Below are 20,979 nucleotides of genomic sequence, written 5' to 3' on the forward strand. Positions count from 1 at the left end.
GACGTATAATCGAATCTATACAGATAGAGATAAAAGGGTGGGAGAATCTCAAAGTTTCATATCTGGGTAGAGCAAATCTCTTGAAGATGGTGTCCTTCCCCAAATTGCTATATCCTCTACAAACATTAGCCTTACTTCTCACAAAATTAGATGAACATTTACTGAATTGTCTATTCCGCACGTTCATTTGGAAGAAAAAACGTCCCCGTATCCCGTTTATCATATGGAATATCTTCAAATGGAGGCATCAACTTTCCCAATATAGTTCTTTATAGTTACGCTGCACATTTACGGTACTTGAGAGATTGAATATCACAAACTAGTATATATACCAATTTGGTATTGGAAAAACTATTTATACCTTCTATGCATATAAAGTCCTTTCTTCACATTCATGACCAGGAAATATCAACAGAATTAATAGATAACCCACTGGTGATGTCGGTGAGAAAGATTTGGCACATTCTTCGACATAAATTTCATTTAAATCCTTACAAATCTATGGACCTTCCTTTTGTTGGTAATTTTCAGGATGGCATGGCGGCTCGTCCCTTTAAGACATGGGAACAACAGTGTTTGCACTCTGCGGGTCAATTGATGGATAAATCAACCAAGAAACCATTGTGAACAATTTATCCCAAGCTAGTGAAAAATTTCCATTTCTAGGCCCTTACGGGATGACATTTCTCCAAGCCCAACATTATGGCAAGAGTCTAAATGTTTTTTTCTCAGACATAGATTGGGATAACCCATTTGACAGTATATTACTCTCTAAATCCCCCAAACAAAAAGCTATTTCAATTCATTATAGACTCCTGAGAAACAACATAGACTATTCTACCATACGCTCAGGCCTTGCTCAATGGTTATTGACATTCCCACACTTAACTAATGAAATTTTGCTTAAAAACTTAAACATCTCGACCAGATTGCTCCCAGCCTCTACATATATAGAAATATTCCTTAATATATTTCACAGGAGATATATATCTCCACATCGCAGATTGGCTATGGGTCTGTCAGATAATGATAAGTGTCCTAAATGTGGGATGGGAGGGGCGGACTTGTTTCATTGTTTCTGGGGATGTCCAGTTATCAGAGGGTTCTGGATGCGCGTGTTGAGGTTCGCTACTACTGATCTGATAAATATAACCCATCAAACTGGGCTATATTGAGCATTCTCCCACCAAATACCCGTACATCCAGGGGTGGTAGATGTCTGCTGCTGATTATTTCGGCAGTGGCAAGAAAATGCATTTTCCACATGCGGATCCAGAGCACATCCCCCACACTGGACCTCTTTAAAGAAAAATTGCTCTTTGCCATGGACTGGTTGGAAGCCTCCCTCCAAAAATCAAAATACACAGGGAGAATTTTTGACACTTGGGAGAGCTTTGTTGGTACTTTGTCAGTTCCGCTGAGAGAACAAATACAAAAATATTTTCAATATTTTCAACACACTCTTTGGTACGAAACTAGAATATTCATGCAGGACCCACCCATCTTTCTGAACTAGCGGAGTGCTTGTGTTGCCCCAGTCAGTCCGGGCTTTTGTATCTTATGTGTGACATCGTATATTTATAGTTCGCTTCAGAAACTCACAGATGACGGCTTTCCACATACTATGTGTCGTGGATTGTGATTATTATGTGTAAACATATCTTTGTTCTAATGTATTTACTGATGTGTGCATGTTTGACATTCTTCAATAAAGAAATTTGTAAAAAAAATAAATTATATATTTCAAGCATTTTTCTTCTACGCACAGTGCAACCAGCCTTTTAAGGAGCCGAACCGATATCCATGAACATGCAGCCAATCAGAAAGTACCTAAGTGATGTCACTGGCCCCTAGCGAATAGCCCACAAAATAGCTACTTCCATTGTGTAGCTTGCAAAGTGTCTCTGTGATGTCACTGGTTCAGCATAAATTGATATACTGCAGTATTGGTTCAGCCCATAAAATGCAGCCCTTCAATTTATCACTTTAACACAGTAATGTATTGAAGGGCTTTTGTAATGAAAGTCACAACAGAATAATCCTTTTACCTGCAGGAAAGAATACTGTGGCTGTTAGTGAAAAGTAGATAATGTAGATTGCACTAGATCTCAGAGATGCTCCACAATATTTTCATGAAAAAGACGCAAAGACACAGAGATCATCCCATAGGAATCTTTTATTAACGTATAGAAAATGCATTAAAAAAGGATCTATACATCAGCTAACAGCATCCAGGACTAGAGATACAAGATTAAATAGGGCAGTAAACCCTTTTGCAGGCACCTCTCATCAGTCTTTTGTTTGGCAGTAAGGAACCTGCTTCCCAAACTTCTGTTACCCTAAAAGCATCCAGTCCCCATACTGGAGGTACCACCTTATGTAGCACTATGCGCTCCAGCTTGTAAAACCAACCTATCAACACTGATGGAAACTAGTGTTCAGACTGGCTGTTAAGCAGGACACAGATTTGATTTTCAGTGAGATTAAATAAAGAAACTCAAATTTGGCAACTGGCAAGAAAGGATTAACTTCTCGGCTGTACCAGTTGAACCCTTAGGCTGTAAGGCAATAAGGCATTTTTATGCCTTTTTTGGCCAATGCAAATCAGCAATGACAAATCCCAATATCTGAGAAGTGCTGAATCCTGTATGGAGAAAATAGGTGCTGTCATAGATGCTGGCGGGAAAAGGGTATTGAAGGTTCCTGGTTTGCTGCTGTGTCTGTTCCCAGTGCTACATGGGAATTCCGCTCTCCTTGCAAACGTCAGCAATTATATAAAGAGTTATCCATTAATCAAAAAGATTTGGAGGTGCAAGAGAGAGGGGCTAAAGTTTGGCACATTAATCGTTAGCAAGACAATCACTCTTCTGACCGCAGACATTTTTGAGGGAGTTATTAAAGGGTCTGAGGGACTGCTGTTTCCACAGAGAGCAAGGAAAATAGACAATAATACTGTACCATGATCTTATGGACATGGTAGAAAAAAACAGCTAACATGGCGACTCTCAGTCAGCTGAACAAGTGAGGGGGATTCTGGGATGTTGCTGGAAATGCTGGGGAACTGTGTGTAGACAGGTGGGGGATACATGTTTTGTAATGGAAAAGGAGGAGGAGCGAACTGTACAGTGAGGATGAAAGAAAGGAGGGAAGTTCAGGGTCAAAGTACATTGGACAACATAAATCCTGTACAGACTGATGCATCAATGACAGGGGGAGTTAGAGGGATAGGCTAAAACAGTGGTGGGCACAATGCTGCTCTCATGAGGTTCACCAATTATGCCCATGATGAGGAGTAATTTACCACCCTACCCTACATTTCCAGTGACTGGGACACAAAACTGCCAGCACAATGCATTCAAACAGCCCACAAAACTAAGTATCCCATGATTGAACAGTGATGACTTCTTACCAGTGACCCGCATTACCAGCCAACTTGGAGTTTACTTGCATCTGGGCAGTATAAAAGCATGCTGCGGCACCCTATTTAATAATTTAGGTCATAGTAAATAAAGTTGTAGGTGGAGAAGTAGCAAAGGTGCTCCATACGAAGTTCACGAAAATATAATATTGCCCACCACTGGGGTAAAAGATGTTGAGGAAAAAGGGTCATGTGTATAAATGTTCGTGCTGGAACAGTTGGGTGGCCGATGGCAGCACTGGGTCAATGTGAATGTAGTATGTCTGTGCTTGCCAGGTCAACAAAGATCAGAGGTGGAGGGAACGTTTCTTCATGGTACGATGGTTGTATGGCCTCATCTTCATCTCCACAAACGGGATGGAGAACTCATGGCCTTTCCAGTGATACCAGTTTATTCCCTATGCAAGAAAGAAGAGGAGAAATAGAAAAGATAGTGAAATTCAAAAGCTATTACCTGTATTGAATCCATTGTGAAACACATTTTCACATGACTTGAACAGACATAATAATTGCTTCTTCGCTGTAGCTAAACACAACCGAAAATGTTATCAATTTGGCCACATATGTAAAGACCATTGTCAGATATTAAATGATTCCCTGGGCCTGCCCTGACTTCATGGACCTCTCCTGTGTATCTCCTGAAGGGAATCTATGAAAAATTGGCAACTATGTTATTGGAACAGCCAGACACAATACTGGTTATATTCAGCTTGTATTTAACAAAAATAATCATGTGCCATAGCAACTGTTAATACACAGAAATATAGAGAAACGTAGTCATATATATGGTTGCAGTAGACACCCTGAAAAAGCAATCAGTGAAAGGATAATTCCATCTTTAAATAACACCTGCAATGATGTTAATATTCACCTAATAAATGTGTCTGTGTGTTTTTTTAAATATTGTGACCCCTGAATACCCTTTTTCTATAAATCCCAGTAACAAGTTTCTGGCATATTTCTTTAAATGTAGCCCTGTAGAGAGAAGTGCATCCTACAGTGACATAACTGGTTTGTGTGCAATGACTGCAGCAGAGAACTATATATATAGTGATGCATTTCAGCGTTTAACGCTCCCCTCGTGAGATCATCACCAAGCTGCCTGCAGCATGATTGGAGTAGCGAGTGTTTGAGTCCTGTGTGCACAATGCGACCAGCTGCCAAGAATGTAACACATTATGGCGTTAGAAGTGGGATGAGGTGGCCCAGATAATCTTAAAGCCTACCACACATATTATAATCTGCTCATTCCAATGGAATTGAAGAATTGACATGTAGGGGCGATAATATGTGCAATATGGTCAAATGTAGACTGCCAAATTGATTGGCAACTTGATAGAATTAGTTGGAAGGATCCGACTAAAACTGATTAGAATGTGTGTCTTCTAGTTGTACAATTAAAGTCTGATGATCCTGCAACTTTGCTATATGGCGCATGTACTGAAAGTGTCTTTCGGTACATGCGCAATAGCTAGTTTTGGGACCATATTAAAAATATACATTGAAAAGGAACAAATAGTAATATGTGTGCCTCAGTTGGATAATGATGAGATTGAACAGAAATGCAATAATTGGTACAAAATAAGATGCATGTGTTTTACTGAAAATCAACCATAATGAAAAATATTACATTCTTAATCTATTATATTCCTCTGGCGACATGACATCACTGGATCTGCTAAAAAGCTAAAGCTCACACGTACCATATTTTGTTGGAAAATATATGTGTTTTAGCCTAATAGATTCAATGGAAACAATTTGAAAGCATACATGTCCTCTAACCGTTTTTCCTTTCTCTAATAGTTTTCGCATCTTTAATAATTAATTTCAACTTTAACAGTGAAAACACTTTTTTATAATTTTGAAGACATTCACCCATCACCTGCTCAAGTATCACGTTGACCAAAATTCATAAATAAATGTGAAAATTATATGGGACATTTGGTCGGGAATACTATCTGTGTAAACAATAAGTTTGGATATTTTTGCTTATAATTTTGAATTCCAATGTTTTCACTTCAGTATTTATTAGGAAAAGTTGAGCATTATAAGATATGATGCACCCCCTAGTATAAATTATTATATGTATTAGAAGCCACTTTGTATTTCTGTGAGCTGTATAGAACCACTCAGTGACCTTGTGCCTTGATATGGTCACAGAACTCCTGAGTGACTTCAAATATTCTTATAATTTACAGTAGGGGGCAGGCTAGTGCTGGGATCTCCAGACTCCTCCCACCATTCTGATCTGGCGTCACTGCGCATGCGCCGATCCCTTATAGCACTGCACCTGTTCCGATACACCCTTTGTTTAGAGTGGGGAGTTGAAACATAAGGGAACATGTTACCTGCGGACCAAAATATATATTTTTTTACTGCAGGTGGCCTGGTGGGTTATCACGGTACCACAGCGTCCTCCTGCCCTGCTTCCTGTGCTTACTGTGTTGCACCAGTACATTATTCAATATATGCAAGTAACATAGTCATAGTAGATTGCTTGTTTTTACTGCTATCTTGTATATGCTGTAAGATATACATGAATAATTATTTTGAAGCACTCTTTCAAAAGACTAATTAAAGTAACTCACTAATTACCTTGCTAGTATGAGTGTTTTAATATGTAATTAAGCATCACTCTTCATGAGGGATGGGACACATTGCACAATTCATGCACACAGTATATTATTTTCATTGATTTCATCAGAGTAATTGAGAGGTAATTGGACTTCGAAGCATCTAGATACGTATGGTTTGCTATAGTCAGAATTTTTATTACCAGTCAATAGGAATAGTTCAGGGTTGCTAAAGGGAATTTATATGCCTTTAGGCAATGCTCATTTCCAAGTGGCAGTGCTTCCATTATATAGTAGTATATACTGTATATCTGGGAAGTTATATATATATATATATATATATATACACATATTAAATACATATATATATATATATATATATATATATATATATATATATATATATATATATATATAGTGGTGGAAGTGGGCCAGTATACGGTGGTATGTCATATCGCCACAGCTACTGCTTTCCTTGTAAAACTATCAAATTCCATTCACTTACATTTTACATTTGTCTAAACTTCCACCTCAACCTCTGTGTGTATATATATATATATATATATATATATATATATACATACAAGTTAACCCGTGCATGATACTCATGCATTCTAGTCAAATCAAGCTACTTAAGGTGTTAAAAGGGTTCTTGTCATGCATTTGGGCCATAGCCCAGGCCTCAACCACCAACCACTCCCCACTGTCACCCCCGGCAACCACCAACCACTCCCCACTGTCACCCCCGGCAACCACCAACCACTCCCAACTGTCACTTCTCCTTCCAGAAATATATATAGATTTTTTTTAAATCTTTATAAACACTTTTAACAATTAACAAATTAAATTAACAAATTAAAAACATCTTAGTATACCAAATTTCAGCCCTTTCTGAATTTTTTTTTCCACACACACTAAGAATTTAGTAGGTCAGTGTATAACTCCGCCCAGCAGGTGACGCTGCAGCTTGGTTTTAATTTTTTCCACACACACACACACACACAGACAGACTAACACACGCCACTAGACATTAATATTATAGATATATATATATATATATATATATATATATACACACCCCTAGCACTCAGAATTTTTTGGGTTGGTTGTCATCATTAGCTATATAGCAGCATTAATTTCAGAGCACTCTACAGAGAGCTCACTCACATCAGTCCCTGCACCATTGGAGCTTACAGTCTAAACTCCCCAACATATAGAGACCAAGAGACTAGGGCCAATTCAAGGTATGGGAAGGTGATGAAGGGCATACACAGTAAACTATTTAATGAAAAAACAGTCAGTATTTAACTTATGTGCAAAACAGAATACTAATTTGCACCCCTTGCATTGTACCATGGTTTTGTCCAGGAGACTGAAATAAGAAGTTTCTGATGTTAAGATCCTTAATGAATCATGCCCAAGCTGGGGAAACAAACTTATGACCCCAGTGCTGGGAGGCAGAAGTGCTAACTATTAAGCCACTGTGCTGCCCCATGTGGTTTGTGTCATGCAAACACTTTTGGGAGAATTGCTTGCTCTTGAAAGTCTGGGAGGTCCCCCCCTAACTCTGGAATCTCCCCTACACTCCAGGAGAGCAGGAAGTTATGCACTTTACAGAGAGAGTGCATATATACTATAGGTTTTCATAAGCAAATGTAGATGAAAATTGAAAATGCACAATTCTGACATATGAAATAACGACCGCTGAGGTTTTACCTTAATATAATATATAAAGGAAAACAAAGGAAAAATTAATGATTTTTTTCCAAATGTAAAATTAGACAGTATTGTGAGATGACGTTTGTACTTTTACAGAATTTGGATCAAACATTTGCAAAATGCTTCCTAAAGCGCCTGCTCAAGTGACCCTGAAAATGCACTGAGGAGATTTATACCTATATATGCGCTGTGCAGAACATAGGTGCACTAGTGAATCATAGACAGTGGTTGAGGTGGAAATTTAGAAGTGACATTATGGAAAATATAAGTGAATAGACTGTGATAGTTTTACAATGAAGGTAAGTGGAGAAGTGGAGGTATGGCATCAAGGCTTACACCCCAATTTGACCACTGATCCTGCATTAAAGCACATTGTCATCAGAAATGTATAGATGATCCTCAATGGACTACAATTCTCAACATGATTTGTTTAGGTATCTTATAATGCCATTTTTAAACATTTTAAATACTTCACATAAACAAAGTATTAATTTATATGGCTAGGAGACTAAGATTCAGTAGTGAGAAATAACAATAGGAATTGTACTGTGAAGTTGATAAGTACTGAAACACAGGGACAAATCATTAATACTGTCCCTGGAAGTTAGGGACTGTTGACAAATATGTTACTGCTATGTCTCTTATCTTCTCACTGAAATGAAAAGTGCAAATATATAATAAAGCATGTACATATGGTTTACTGTGTTTCAGGAAATAGATGGTACTTGTACAATTTTTACCCCTACATTTGAAGGTATTTTTAGTTTCACACATACAATTGTAATGGCAGAATGATCAGTATTGTAATTATATGTTGAGCTTGGAATAAGAAATGTTTGGTCACTCAATAACAATTTTGTACTACAAAGAAAATTGAATTCTTCAGTGATTGAGGAGTTTGCTATATTTGTCCACAGTAAGAGTGTTACTGTTGCTTGTTGATACATAATTCTAACTGGTAATCCACAGTTTGCACCTAAGAAAATGCCGCAGTATTAGATTATCCTCTCATTTTACCAGTGACTGCTATGTATACACAATAGCTATATTGTACATAGAGATTCTATGGAATATCTACTTCATTCCACATTTGGCTGTGGTATTTCACATATTTCCATGGAGGAATTTGACTTTCAGTGTCTTCCTTTCATTTTTGCTTTGACAAAAATTCCCAGGGACAGCGCACAACATGATGAATAGACCCGTTGCAAAACAACTCGTTGTGACACAAAACGTTAATTCTACGCTTGTAAAACAAACTGCAAATACTATCACTGATCTTACAGCATTATAACCTATAAACTACACCTGTCATTTATCTTTTTTTTATCAACCTCTCCCTCTATTAAACATGCCCTAAAATGCTTCTTTCCATTAAAGCCTACAAGCTCTTCTATTAACTCATCCCTTTAGGCCCCCGTTCCACCTACACTTACTCCCCTACTCAGTGTAACCCTCTTTATATCTACCCCTCCCCTCTAGAATGTAAGATCACTCTCTTTCCTGGTGCCTCCATGCCTACACTATCCTAATTACCTCTGAACCCTTGTGACGCACCTCCTGCCTGGTCTCTAAATCTGAGCCTGCTGGGCACAGGCTTGCTGCTCCTTGTTGTGCCCTCATCCCACTTCTGTACTCTGCAACTTATTACCGTCAGCTCATTGTTCCATCTGTAGTTGATCTGCCCTACTATTTAACTCTACATGTTTTGTTCATTATGTAATTTTGTAGCTCGCTTCAACCCCAATTGTATAGCGCTACGGACCCTTTATAGCGTCTTATAAATAAATGATAATAATGAAAATAACAATATTGCATAATTCACAATAGATGACAATATAGATGTCAATGAAAAAGTATCTAACTAAAAGCATCTAACCATATCTGGCTTTTTATATCTGGAATATTTCTTTAATATGGGCATTATAAGCGATACACGTTAATGTGTAAACATTCCCAGGCTGTGACCAGGCCCGGAAAAGTGCATTTTTGGGCCCCATATTAATATTTGGGTAATGGCCCAGCGATGCCTCCCGGGCCCCCCCTCTCTTCTCTCACTAGAGCAGATTGGGGGCCTCTTCTGAACATGCGTCAACTGGTGGGTCATTAGAAAAGGCCTCCGGTCTGCTCTTTTGAGAGCAGAATAGGGGCATGAGCACTGGTGTCCGGGGGGAGCGGTGGATTCGGAGGTGGGGGTGACACTGCCAGGCCTCCTCACATCCAAGCATTGCCGTAACTTAGAATTTTAGCGCCTTGGGCGAGAAGGAAAACTGCCGCCCCCTTGGCCTTAATTTTAATCAAATGAACCTAAAATATTCATAAACTGAATGGACCACGATGGAGGTGGGGCTTAAAGGCTATGAAATGCCATGAAATTTGGCTTTTCCTATAAGGGGACGGACCCTCTTCTAACGCCTGTCACATGACCTCTCCCCGGATATCCGCTGGACAACTGCAACCAGGACTGTTACACTCTGGGTTGTGACCAAAGAGCATTGTAAAAGTAGGATTTCGGCACTCTTCATGTTGGATTTAATATGCATATTGCTTTACGTATACGCATTAAACACTTTACGTGTACATTAAACGTATATATAACACCGGTAATTGGGCTAAATTCTTGTAGGGCTCTAACAAAGAATAAGATACATCTATAATCATAAAGCAGAATATGATTCTGAAACAAACACAATTTCTGCCCTTTTTTGTGCAGTCTTCTCCTACATCATAGATCAAGAAACTGCTCTGAAATTTTAATAATTGCCTCCGAGTCTTCACACCTCACTCTTGGCTCCCCACCAAGCAACAAACTATTCATAAGGTTCAGTCTTTTAAACCTTCTCAGCTTGATTTGGCTGCAAATATTCTGACTTATTTATATTCAATACCTATTGACCCTCGCACCTGCAGATTTTCTTGCTGTAACATTGCCAGGCAGTTTGTTTTCCTACTACTGCTATTCTGTACTTTATTCCACAACTAGGGACAAGCTACATTTTCACAAATGTTCAACAAAATATTTCCCTTGTTCTGCATTTGGTTGAAAAATTTCACACGTTTTGCAGGGGGAATTTGGCTTAAGTGTTTTTGGCACAGAATTTCATAAGGTAATGGAGAGAAACAGAAAGCCACTCAATTTAGTATGAACAGACTCTAGATTTACTAAACTGCGGGTTTGAAAAAGTGGAGATGTTGCCTATAGCAACCAATCAGATTCTAGTTATCATTTATTTAGTACATTCTACAAAATGACAGCTAGAATATGATTGGTTGCTATTAAGCAACATCTCCACTTTTTAAAATCCGCAGTTTAGTAAATGTACCCCTTAAAGGTTATGTTTCACTTTGTGGACGCTCTATCTTCTATCAAAAACACCACTTTTATCTCTAGTTTAGAACAGCAAATGCTAAATCACAAGCAAATTAGCAAAAGTGGGTTTTGTTTTAGTTCCTGCTCATTCCTCTATGTAATTCTCACTGTGTGGCACCCTATTACGTATTAAGGACATTATTTTAACCCCTTTTTACCAACAGTTTGGGTAAACGCTATGAAATGACATTCTTTAATATTGTACCATATTTCGATTTACTTTCATTATACTCCATTTTTATAGAATAACCCTAACTTACTTTATACTAATTTTATGAAATAATGTATAATTTGGACAGCACAAATGTTACACCCTGTTTGCTCAGTTCATATAGAATAACCACCATTGAGTCCTCTTCCCGCGGAGCAGAGAGCAGAAAGACTGCATATAGCTGTTAAGCACCCAGCCTATGTAGCTTACAAATTTGAAAATGACGAAAGGACAAGTCCCTTTCTCACCTGGCTGTGCCTCGACTCTCCATATTTTCCGTTAAGGTTGGTGCGATGACAGTTCTTATACCACCAGGCTCCTTTATATGATGAGGCGCAATTTGTTACAGCAACATCGTTGTCCCTGTCCTTGGTAGAGAATGGGCGCCCCTGGTGGTAAGTAAGGGAATCCCCTTTAGGAAACAAAATGTTCATGCACATATTTAGTATTTCACCAGTAGTACTATATACTATGCTATACTTGGGCATTTGCTAACAGCAAAATATGTAGACAAGCAGCATGTTGTGGTGTAATTGTGAGCGCATATAAAAATCTGCATAGTAGCAAGTATTAAAAAAAATATTTTAAAGTCCAGCCTACTTCCACTTTCGGACAATCCTTTTCATTAATTTCAAGTATTACTATTTTCTTCTAAAACACTGTTTATTCGACCACCTTTTATGTGCTAGATTAATCATAAGAGTGAGTTCTTCACTGCACGTGTCTCTGATTAGAGAAGGGTACCAGACATTATGAAATAAAATTTAGGCCGGCCTGGACACCCTTTCATTGGGAAGCTTACAAAGGCACTTGCACAGTTTCTCAAATATTCCACGGGGTAAATTTATCAAGCTGCAGGTTTGAAAAAGTGGAGATGTTGCCTATAGCAACCAATCAGATTCTAGCTGTCATTTTGTAGAATGTACTAAATAAATGATAACTAGAATGTGATTAGTTGCTATAGGCAACATCTCCACTTTTTCAAACTCACAGCTTGATAAATTTACCCCCTAGATGCTTACCTTTACCCTGTCCTTTTACTGCTACTTGGCCTAATTTCCTATTTTAAGAGAGTACAACAGACAACTATTTTTTGTCAGGACAAGTCCAATTTAAAATAAAAGTTGTAAATGTCAATATTTCATTGTGCGACAGATAGTTAGCATATTCGTAGACCTAACATTGTGTAATACATCACTGTAAATGCCCTGTGTGGCCTTACTTCACTTTTTCATCGTTCTTACCATATACCTACCTGCTGCAGTGGAGCCGAGTGTATCTCAGACTTCTGTTTGGAGAAATCTGCATTATTATTGCAAAAAGAGCCTCTTACCAGTTTTTTTGCCAATTGGGTTATCTAAACAGGATTTCTTAATAGTTCTCCTATAATGTTTGCAGAAAAAGTGTGCATGTAGATGTCAATGTCTAGCATTCATATTAACAAACTACATTCAGTACTGTAATCACCAGGAACTACTGTCTGGTCTCTAACTTCTGGGTTGTACCACTCACTGGACCCTCATTAAGGAGAGCAAACCATAAAAAAAGAGTAACTTTGCACCTGAGCAAAACCATGTTGCATTGAAGGGGTGGTAAATTTAAAATGTTGGGACAGATTTATATTTGGGGAAGGCCATGTCCTAGATCAATTTTTAGATTTCATTTTAAAAATAAAGCTATCAAGTATTTGTGTGTTACACCTACGTGCAAAATTATAAACTAATTTGCACCCCTTGTATCGTAACATGGTTTGCCCAGTAGAAAACGTACTCCTTTTTTTTGCTTTACTCTCCATAATGACTCAGCCCCTCTGTGAGGCTGGAAGTGACCACTTGCTCTAAACTGGGACAGATAAAATGACCGTAAGGAAGAGGAGGTGGGGTAATATACATCATACTTGCCGACTTTTCAAACCTCTCGTCCAGGAGATCCCGGGGGAAGGGCCATGTGACAGGGGTTAGAAGGGGTCCCCTGCTAGGAAAAGCCAAATTTCATGGAATTTCATAGCAAGGGGCAGGGCTTAATGACGCAAAATCGTGTCATTAAGCCCCACCTCCATCATGGTCCAGGAGGATGCCTATCCATCCGGGAGTCCGGAAGCCTTCTGGATATTCCGGGAGAGTAGGCAAGTATGATATACATATAGAGGTCATTGAACATATAAAGGACATTGTATTTCAGGCTGAGCTTTATCAAACATCCGTGTTCTATACCTGAGGTTCCGTTGTAGTCACCGATGCGCAGTTTGTACATGCTGCGCGGATCCCCCACATAAAACTTGTTATAATACGCATACACGGCCTCCTGCCCATCGCGCATGTCAATCCTCATCTCATAACGGCCCTGAGACGTTAACTGATGAAGCGTATCCAGTCCTGTGGAGGCAGCAACACTGAATAAGTGTCCTTCAAACGTTAGTACAAATCTCTTTACCAGTGTGTTTGTGCATGTTATTTGCATCTATTCTTAGAATATTAAAACACTGGGATATATATGTATCCTAGTAGAGATGTCATTTTGGCAAAGAAACCTCTCAGAATAATAAAATGGTATTACTATTATTAAGATGTGATGGAGCATAGCTCTGCAGAATAGTAATATTAATAATAGCTGCCTTATGCTCTTCTGTTGCCAGCTTTCAAAAGAGAAAGTAATTATAGCTGATGTGGCACCTGACTGTCTCATTCTTGTCACTAGCTCCGAACAATCTGCTTTCTTCCATGTCCTCTTGCAGCATTGTATCACATATACAGCTAGCCCTGAGTTTTAGGGACAGCAAATGTCCTTCAAGGTAATGTATGCTTATTTTTACTTAAAGAAAAACAAACCAAAGCGTACTTCTGATGGACAACGTATAACTATATTTAAGGAACATTAGAAAAGTATGGCTGTAAGCTTAGTTGCCAACATTTTTAAAATCATTTCCAGGCATACCTTGCTGGGCAGGTGCAACTAAACATGTAGGGCCTGAGTCATTAAGGCACGCACACTGAGAGCATCGTGAAACCGCTCGTACTCGGCTCTGCGTACTCCTGAAGTCAACAAGGAATGGATCTAAAGATACGTGTGACTATGGGTCAGGGCCAGATTAAGGGAATGGAGGCCTCTGAGCTAAGGGAGCCCCCATTCCCCCATGAGCCCCCCCCCCAATGTGAGCCGTCCCCCACCCGTGAGGTCCCCCCCAAGCGCTTACCTCCTTCTCCTGTCACTGTAGTCCTTCCGCGGCGCGCTGTAAGCTCCTTATTGAGGAGATCTCGTGACACTCTCACAAGATCTTCTCAGTAAGGAGATTACTGAGCGCCGCGGAAGGACTACAGTCAGGGCCGGATTAAGGGGGGGGCACAGGGGGCATGTGCCCCGGGCCCCCCTCCCTCTGAGGGCCCCCCGCCGCCGCCGGCCGCACGCTGATCGGATCACCTGTCAGTTGGTGATCCGATTCTTCTGCTTGTGTGCACGGCTGTGGGGCCCCCCTGACGTAGGCACACACACCCCCCCTCCCCCTCACAAAATGTGTCAGCTGGCCTTATGTACAAGCAGCACCGTGGCTGCTGTACATTCTAAGAGGCCAAAATGGAGCTGCTGCGCATGTGCAGCAGCAGCAGCTCCTAATCCCGGGACAGCTTCATAGATCAGAGAGCCGGCGGTGCCCCAGGGGCTGATCAATGCGGCATGAAGAGTGGCCAGCTTAACCTGCCAGCCAGAGGCCTGACCAAAGGTGACTGAACATGGGGGGTCTGTGGGTGACAGGAGACGGTCTGTGTGTCTGTGGGTGACAGGAGAGGGTCTGAGTGTCTGGGTGACAAGAGAGGGTCTGAGTGTCTGTGGGTGACAGGAGAGGGTCTGAGTGTCTGTGGGTGACAGGAGAGGGTCTGAGTGTCTGTGGGTGACAGGAGAGGGTCTGAGTGTCTGTGGGTGACAGGAGAGGGTCTGTGTGTCTGGGGGTGACAAGAGAGGGTCTGAGTGTCTGGGTGACAAGAGAGGGTCTGAGTGTCTGGGTGACAGGAGAGGGTCTGAGTGTCTGTGGGTGACAGGAGAGGGTCTGAGTGTCTGGGTGACAAGAGAGGGTCTGAGTGTCTGTGGGTGACAGGAGAGCGTCTGAGTGTCTGTGGGTGACAGGAGAGGGTCTGAGTGTCTGTGGGTGACAGGAGAGGGTCTGAGTGTCTGTGGGTGACAGGAGAGGGTCTGAGTGTCTGTGGGTGACAGGAGAGGGTCTGTGTGTCTGTGGGTGACAAGAGAGGGTCTGAGTGTCTGGGTGACAGGAGAGGGTCTGAGTGTCTGTGGGTGACAGGAGAGGGTCTGAGTGTCTGTGGGTGACAGGAGAGGGTCTGAGTGTCTGGGTGACAGGAGAGGGTCTGTGTGTCTGTGGGTGACAGGGTAGGGTCTGAGTGTCTGGGTGACAGGAGAGGGTCTGAGTGTCTGTGGGTGACAGGAGAGGGTCTGAGTGTCTGTGGGTGACAGGAGAGAGTCTGAGTGTCTGTGGGTGACAGGAGAGGGTCTGAGTGTCTGTGGGTGACAGGAGAGGGTCTGAGTGTCTGTGGGTGACAGGAGAGGGTCTGAGTGTCTGTGGGTGACAGGAGAGGGTCTGTGTGTCTGTGGGTGACAAGAGAGGGTCTGAGTGTCTGGGTGACAGGAGAGGGTCTGAGTGTCTGTGGGTGACAGGAGAGGGTCTGAGTGTCTGTGGGTGACAGGAGAGGGTCTGTGTGTCTGGGGGTGACAAGAGAGGGTCTGAGTGTCTGGGTGACAAGAGAGGGTCTGAGTGTCTGGGTGACAGGAGAGGGTCTGAGTGTCTGTGGGTGACAGGAGAGGGTCTGAGTGTCTGGGTGACAAGAGAGGGTCTGAGTGTCTGTGGGTGACAGGAGAGCGTCTGAGTGTCTGTGGGTGACAGGAGAGGGTCTGAGTGTCTGTGGGTGACAGGAGAGGGTCTGAGTGTCTGTGGGTGACAGGAGAGGGTCTGAGTGTCTGTGGGTGACAGGAGAGGGTCTGTGTGTCTGTGGGTGACAAGAGAGGGTCTGAGTGTCTGGGTGACAGGAGAGGGTCTGAGTGTCTGTGGGTGACAGGAGAGGGTCTGAGTGTCTGTGGGTGACAGGAGAGGGTCTGTGTGTCTGTGGGTGACAAGAGAGGGTCTGAGTGTCTGGGTGACAGGAGAGGGTCTGTGTGTCTGTGGGTGACAGGGGAGGGTCTGAGTGTCTGGGTGACAGGAGAGGGTCTGAGTGTCTGTGGGTGACAGAAGAGGGTCTGAGTGTCTGTGGGTGACAGGAGAGGGTCTGAGTGTCTGGGGGTGACAGGAGAGGGTCTGTGTGTCTGGGGGTGACAAGAGAGGGTCTGAGTGTCTGGGTGACAGGAGAGGGTCTGAGTGTCTGTGGGTGACAGGAGAGGGTCTGAGTGTCTGTGGGTGACAGGAGAGGGTCTGAGTGTCTGTGGGTGACAGGAGAGGGTCTGTGTGTCTGTGGGTGACAAGAGAGGGTCTGAGTGTCTGGGTGACAGGAGAGGGTCTGTGTGTCTGTGGGTGACAGGGGAGGGTCTGAGTGTCTGGGTGACAGGAGAGGGTCTGAGTGTCTGTGGGTGACAGAAGAGGGTCTGAGTGTCTGTGGGTGACAGGAGAGGGTCTGAGTGTCTGTGGGTGACAGGAGAGGGTTTGTGTGTCTGGGGGTGACAAGAGAGGGTCTGAGTGTCTGGGTGACAGGAGAGGGTCTGAGTGTCTGTGGGTGACAGGAGAGGGTCTGAGTGTCTGTGGGTGACAGGAGAGGGTCTGAGTGTCTGTGGGTGACAGGAGAGGGTCTGTGTGTCTGTGGGTGACAGGAGAGGGTCTGAGTGTCTGGGTGACAGGAGAGGGTCTGTGTGTCTGTGGGTGACAGGGTAGGGTCTGAGTGTCTGGGTGACAGGAGAGGGTCTGAGTGTCTGTGGGTGACAGGAGAGGGTCTGAGTGTCTGTGGGTGACAGGAGAGAGTCTGAGTGTCTGTGGGTGACAGGAGAGGGTCTGAGTGTCTGTGGGTGACAGGAGAGGGTCTGAGTGTCTGTGGGTGACAGGAGAGGGTCTGAGTGTCTGTGGGTGACAGGAGAGGGTCTGTGTGTCTGTGGGTGACAAGAGAGGGTCTGAGTGTCTGGGTGACAGGAGAGGGTCTGAGTGTCTGTGGGTGACAGGAGAGGGTCTGAGTGTCTGTGGGTGACAGGAGAGAGTCTGAGTGTCTGTGGGTGACAGGAGAGGGTCTGAGTGTCTGTGGGTGACAGGAGAAGGTCTGAGTGTCTGTGGGTGACAGGAGAGGGTCTGAGTGTCTGTGGGTGACAGGAGAGGGTCTGTGTGTCTGTGGGTGACAAGAGAGGGTCTGAGTGTCTGGGTGACAGGAGAGGGTCTGTGTGTCTGTGGGTGACAGGAGAGGGTCTGAGTGTCTGTGGGTGACAGGAGAGGGTCTGTGTGTCTGTGGGTGACAAGAGAGGGTCTGAGTGTCTGGGTGACAGGAGAGGGTCTGTGTGTCTGTGGGTGACAGGGGAGGGTCTGAGTGTCTGGGTGACAGGAGAGGGTCTGAGTGTCTGTGGGTGACAGGAGAGGGTCTGAGTGTCTGTGGGTGACAGGAGAGGGTCTGAGTGTCTGTGGGTGACAGGGGAGGGTCTGAGTGTCTGTAGGTGACAGGAGAGGGTCTGAGTGTCTCTGGGTGACAGGGTAGGGTCTGAGTGTCTGGGTGACAGGAGAGGGTCTGAGTGTCTGTGGGTGACAGGAGAGGGTCTGAGTGTCTGTGGGTGACAGGGGAGGGTCTGAGTGTCTGTGGGTGACAAGAGAGGGTCTGAGTGTCTGGGTGACAGGAGAGGGTCTGTGTGTCTGTGGGTGACAGGGTAGGGTCTGAGTCTGGGTGACAGGAGAGGGTCTGAGTGTCTGTGGGTGACAGGAGAGGGTCTGAGTGTCTGTGGGTGACAGGAGAGAGTCTGAGTGTCTGTGGGTGACAGGAGAGGGTCTGAGTGTCTGTGGGTGACAGGAGAGGGTCTGAGTGTCTGTGGGTGACAGGAGAGGGTCTGTGTGTCTGTGGGTGACAAGAGAGGGTCTGAGTGTCTGGGTGACAGGAGAGGGTCTGAGTGTCTGTGGGTGACAGGAGAGGGTCTGAGTGTCTGTGGGTGACAGGAGAGGGTCTGTGTGTCTGTGGGTGACAAGAGAGGGTCTGAGTGTCTGGGTGACAGGAGAGGGTCTGTGTGTCTGTGGGTGACAGGGGAGGGTCTGAGTGTCTGGGTGACAGGAGAGGGTCTGTGTGTCTGTGGGTGACAGGGGAGGGTCTGAGTGTCTGTGGGTGACAGGAGAGGGTCTGAGTTTCTGTGGGTGACAGAAGAGGGTCTGAGTGTCTGTGGGTGACAGGAGAGGGTCTGAGTGTCTGTGGGTGACAGGAGAGGGTCTGAGTGTCTGTGGGTGACAGGGGAGGGTCTGAGTGTCTGTGGGTGACAGGAGAGGGTCTGAGTGTCTGGGTGACAAGAGAGGGTCTGAGTGTCTGTGGGTGACAGGAGAGCGTCTGAGTGTCTGTGGGTGACAGGAGAGGGTCTGAGTGTCTGTGGGTGACAGGAGAGGGTCTGAGTGTCTGTGGGTGACAGGAGAGGGTCTGAGTGTCTGTGGGTGACAGGAGAGGGTCTGTGTGTCTGTGGGTGACAAGAGAGGGTCTGAGTGTCTGGGTGACAGGAGAGGGTCTGAGTGTCTGTGGGTGACAGGAGAGGGTCTGAGTGTCTGTGGGTGACAGGAGAGGGTCTGAGTGTCTGTGGGTGACAGGAGAGGGTCTGAGTGTCTGTGGGTGACAAGAGAGGGTCTGTGTGTCTGTGGGTGACAAGAGAGGGTCTGAGTGTCTGGGTGACAGAAGAGGGTCTGAGTGTCTGTGGGTAACAGGTGAGGGTCTGAGTGTCTGTGGGTGAAAGGAGAGGGTCTGAGTGTCTGTGGGTGACAGGAGAGGGTCTGAGTGTCTGTGGGTGACAGGGGAGGGTATGAGTGTCTGTGGGTGACAGGGGAGGGTCTGAGTGTCTGTGGGTGACAGGAGAGGGTTTGAGTGTCTGTGGGTGACAGGAGAATGTCTGAGTGTCTGTGGGTGACAGGAGTGGGTCTGACTGTTTGTAGGTAATAGGAGTGGGTCTGAGTGTGACTGGGTGTCTGTGGGTGACAGGAGTGGGTCTGGGTCATAATCATTAATCATCTAATCATTATTAGAGAATAAATTTATATATATATATATATATATATATATATATATATACATACATACATACATACATACACCCACACACACACACACACACACACACACACACACACACTCACATATATAGCAATGATACCGCACATTCAAAAAAAAGAAACCTTGATAACATGACACCAATTTTGATATATATATATATATATATATATATATATATATATATATATATACACATATATATGTCAAAACTGATGTAATTTTATCAGTGCTTCTTTTTTTTTAATGTGCAGTATCAATGCTAATTTCAGGGACGGGCTGGGACAGAGAGCTGGGGGGTATATGCCCGCTGGGCCGGACAGAAAAAAAAAGACTATTTTGGGCAGGTCCCTGCACTGGCCCAAGTCTCTATTACTTCTATCATTGGCCGTGGATCCTTACATGTGTGAAGAGAACAAGGCCATACAGTGCATGGATAGAACAAAGTTTGTGGGTGTAGTATGTAAATATAATGTATGTGTGAGGGGGGGGGTAGTATGTAAATAAAATGTGTGAGGGAGAGGGGGTAATATGTTAATAAAATGTATGAGGAAAGGGGGGTTCTTAATATATTGTGGGAGGTAGGTTATTAATTTAATCTTGGATTGCAGGTGGATGCTAATTATTTAATGGGTGCTATTTTATTGTGGGGTGATGGTGGGGCAATTTAATTTAATAGTGGGGTCTATCAATTTAAGATGGGGTGATTGGACCTTAAAAGTTAATGCTAGGGTGGTTTGGAAGTTCAAAAATGAATGTGGGTCTGTTTTGGGGAAAATTAGGTCTTTTTATTAAATGTGGATATGAATTATTTATTGCCGTGGATGTGGGAAATGGTTATATTTTTTAAACGCCATTTAATTTATTGCTGAGGCTGTTTGGAGGGAGGGAAATTTGTTTATATATTAAATAGGAATACTATTTTGGTAATAATGCTGGGGCTGGTTGGAATTTTCTAAAATTTCATGTACCCATTTTTTTTTCCATATAGGGCCTCCAACATTCCAGAATCCAGACAAGCAGCAACTGAGCTAAAGACACCAGCAGCCACAGGTGGGGTCAGTGATAAGAACAGGTAAGAGAGCAGGACATTCTGCCAACTGTCCTGAATCTGGTCGGGCAGTCCTGAATTTGGGTGACTGTCTCGTGTAGTCAGGATTGGGTCCGACTACAAGGACAGTTGGGAGGTATGTCCCACTTCACACTGTACTGCTAGTGAAGGCAGAGCTGTGTGCAATTAACAGTAGTGCACACTGCATTGCCTGTGCATTTGTATAAAATGATAACCATGTTACATCATAGGGGCCCCCCTGTCTAAAGTGCCCCGGGCCCCCCAGAGCCTTAATCCAGCTCTGACTACAGTGACAGGCTCAGCAGCATTGATCTGGCCGGGGGCGCCCCCGCACTGATCAATAATGCTGCTGAGCACTTTCAAGGGCCCCCTGGATGCCTGAGGCCCTTGGGCTGTAGCCCAGTTAGACCTCGGGTAAATC

The 20,979-nt window shown here is 43.6% G+C and overlaps 1 protein-coding gene across 2 annotated transcripts in view; it reads right to left on the reverse strand.

Annotated features, from left to right (window-relative positions):
- Positions 1-2,160: 2,160 nt before the first annotated feature.
- TNR (tenascin R) overlaps positions 2,161-20,979 on the reverse strand; it is a 301,348-nt gene continuing 282,529 nt past the window's right edge. For both annotated transcript variants that reach the window (XM_075182178.1, XM_075182179.1), the window contains exons 20-22: positions 13,505-13,666; positions 11,540-11,703; positions 2,161-3,816 (exon numbers count right to left, since the gene is read on the reverse strand). In XM_075182178.1, coding sequence (XP_075038279.1) covers positions 3,706-3,816; positions 11,540-11,703; positions 13,505-13,666 — 437 coding nt within the window. In that variant the 3' untranslated portion in view covers positions 2,161-3,705. The remainder of the gene's footprint in view (positions 3,817-11,539; positions 11,704-13,504; positions 13,667-20,979) is intronic.

This window comes from Mixophyes fleayi, chromosome 8 (genome assembly GCF_038048845.1).
Source record: "Mixophyes fleayi isolate aMixFle1 chromosome 8, aMixFle1.hap1, whole genome shotgun sequence".
Lineage (NCBI taxonomy): Eukaryota > Metazoa > Chordata > Amphibia > Anura > Limnodynastidae > Mixophyes > Mixophyes fleayi.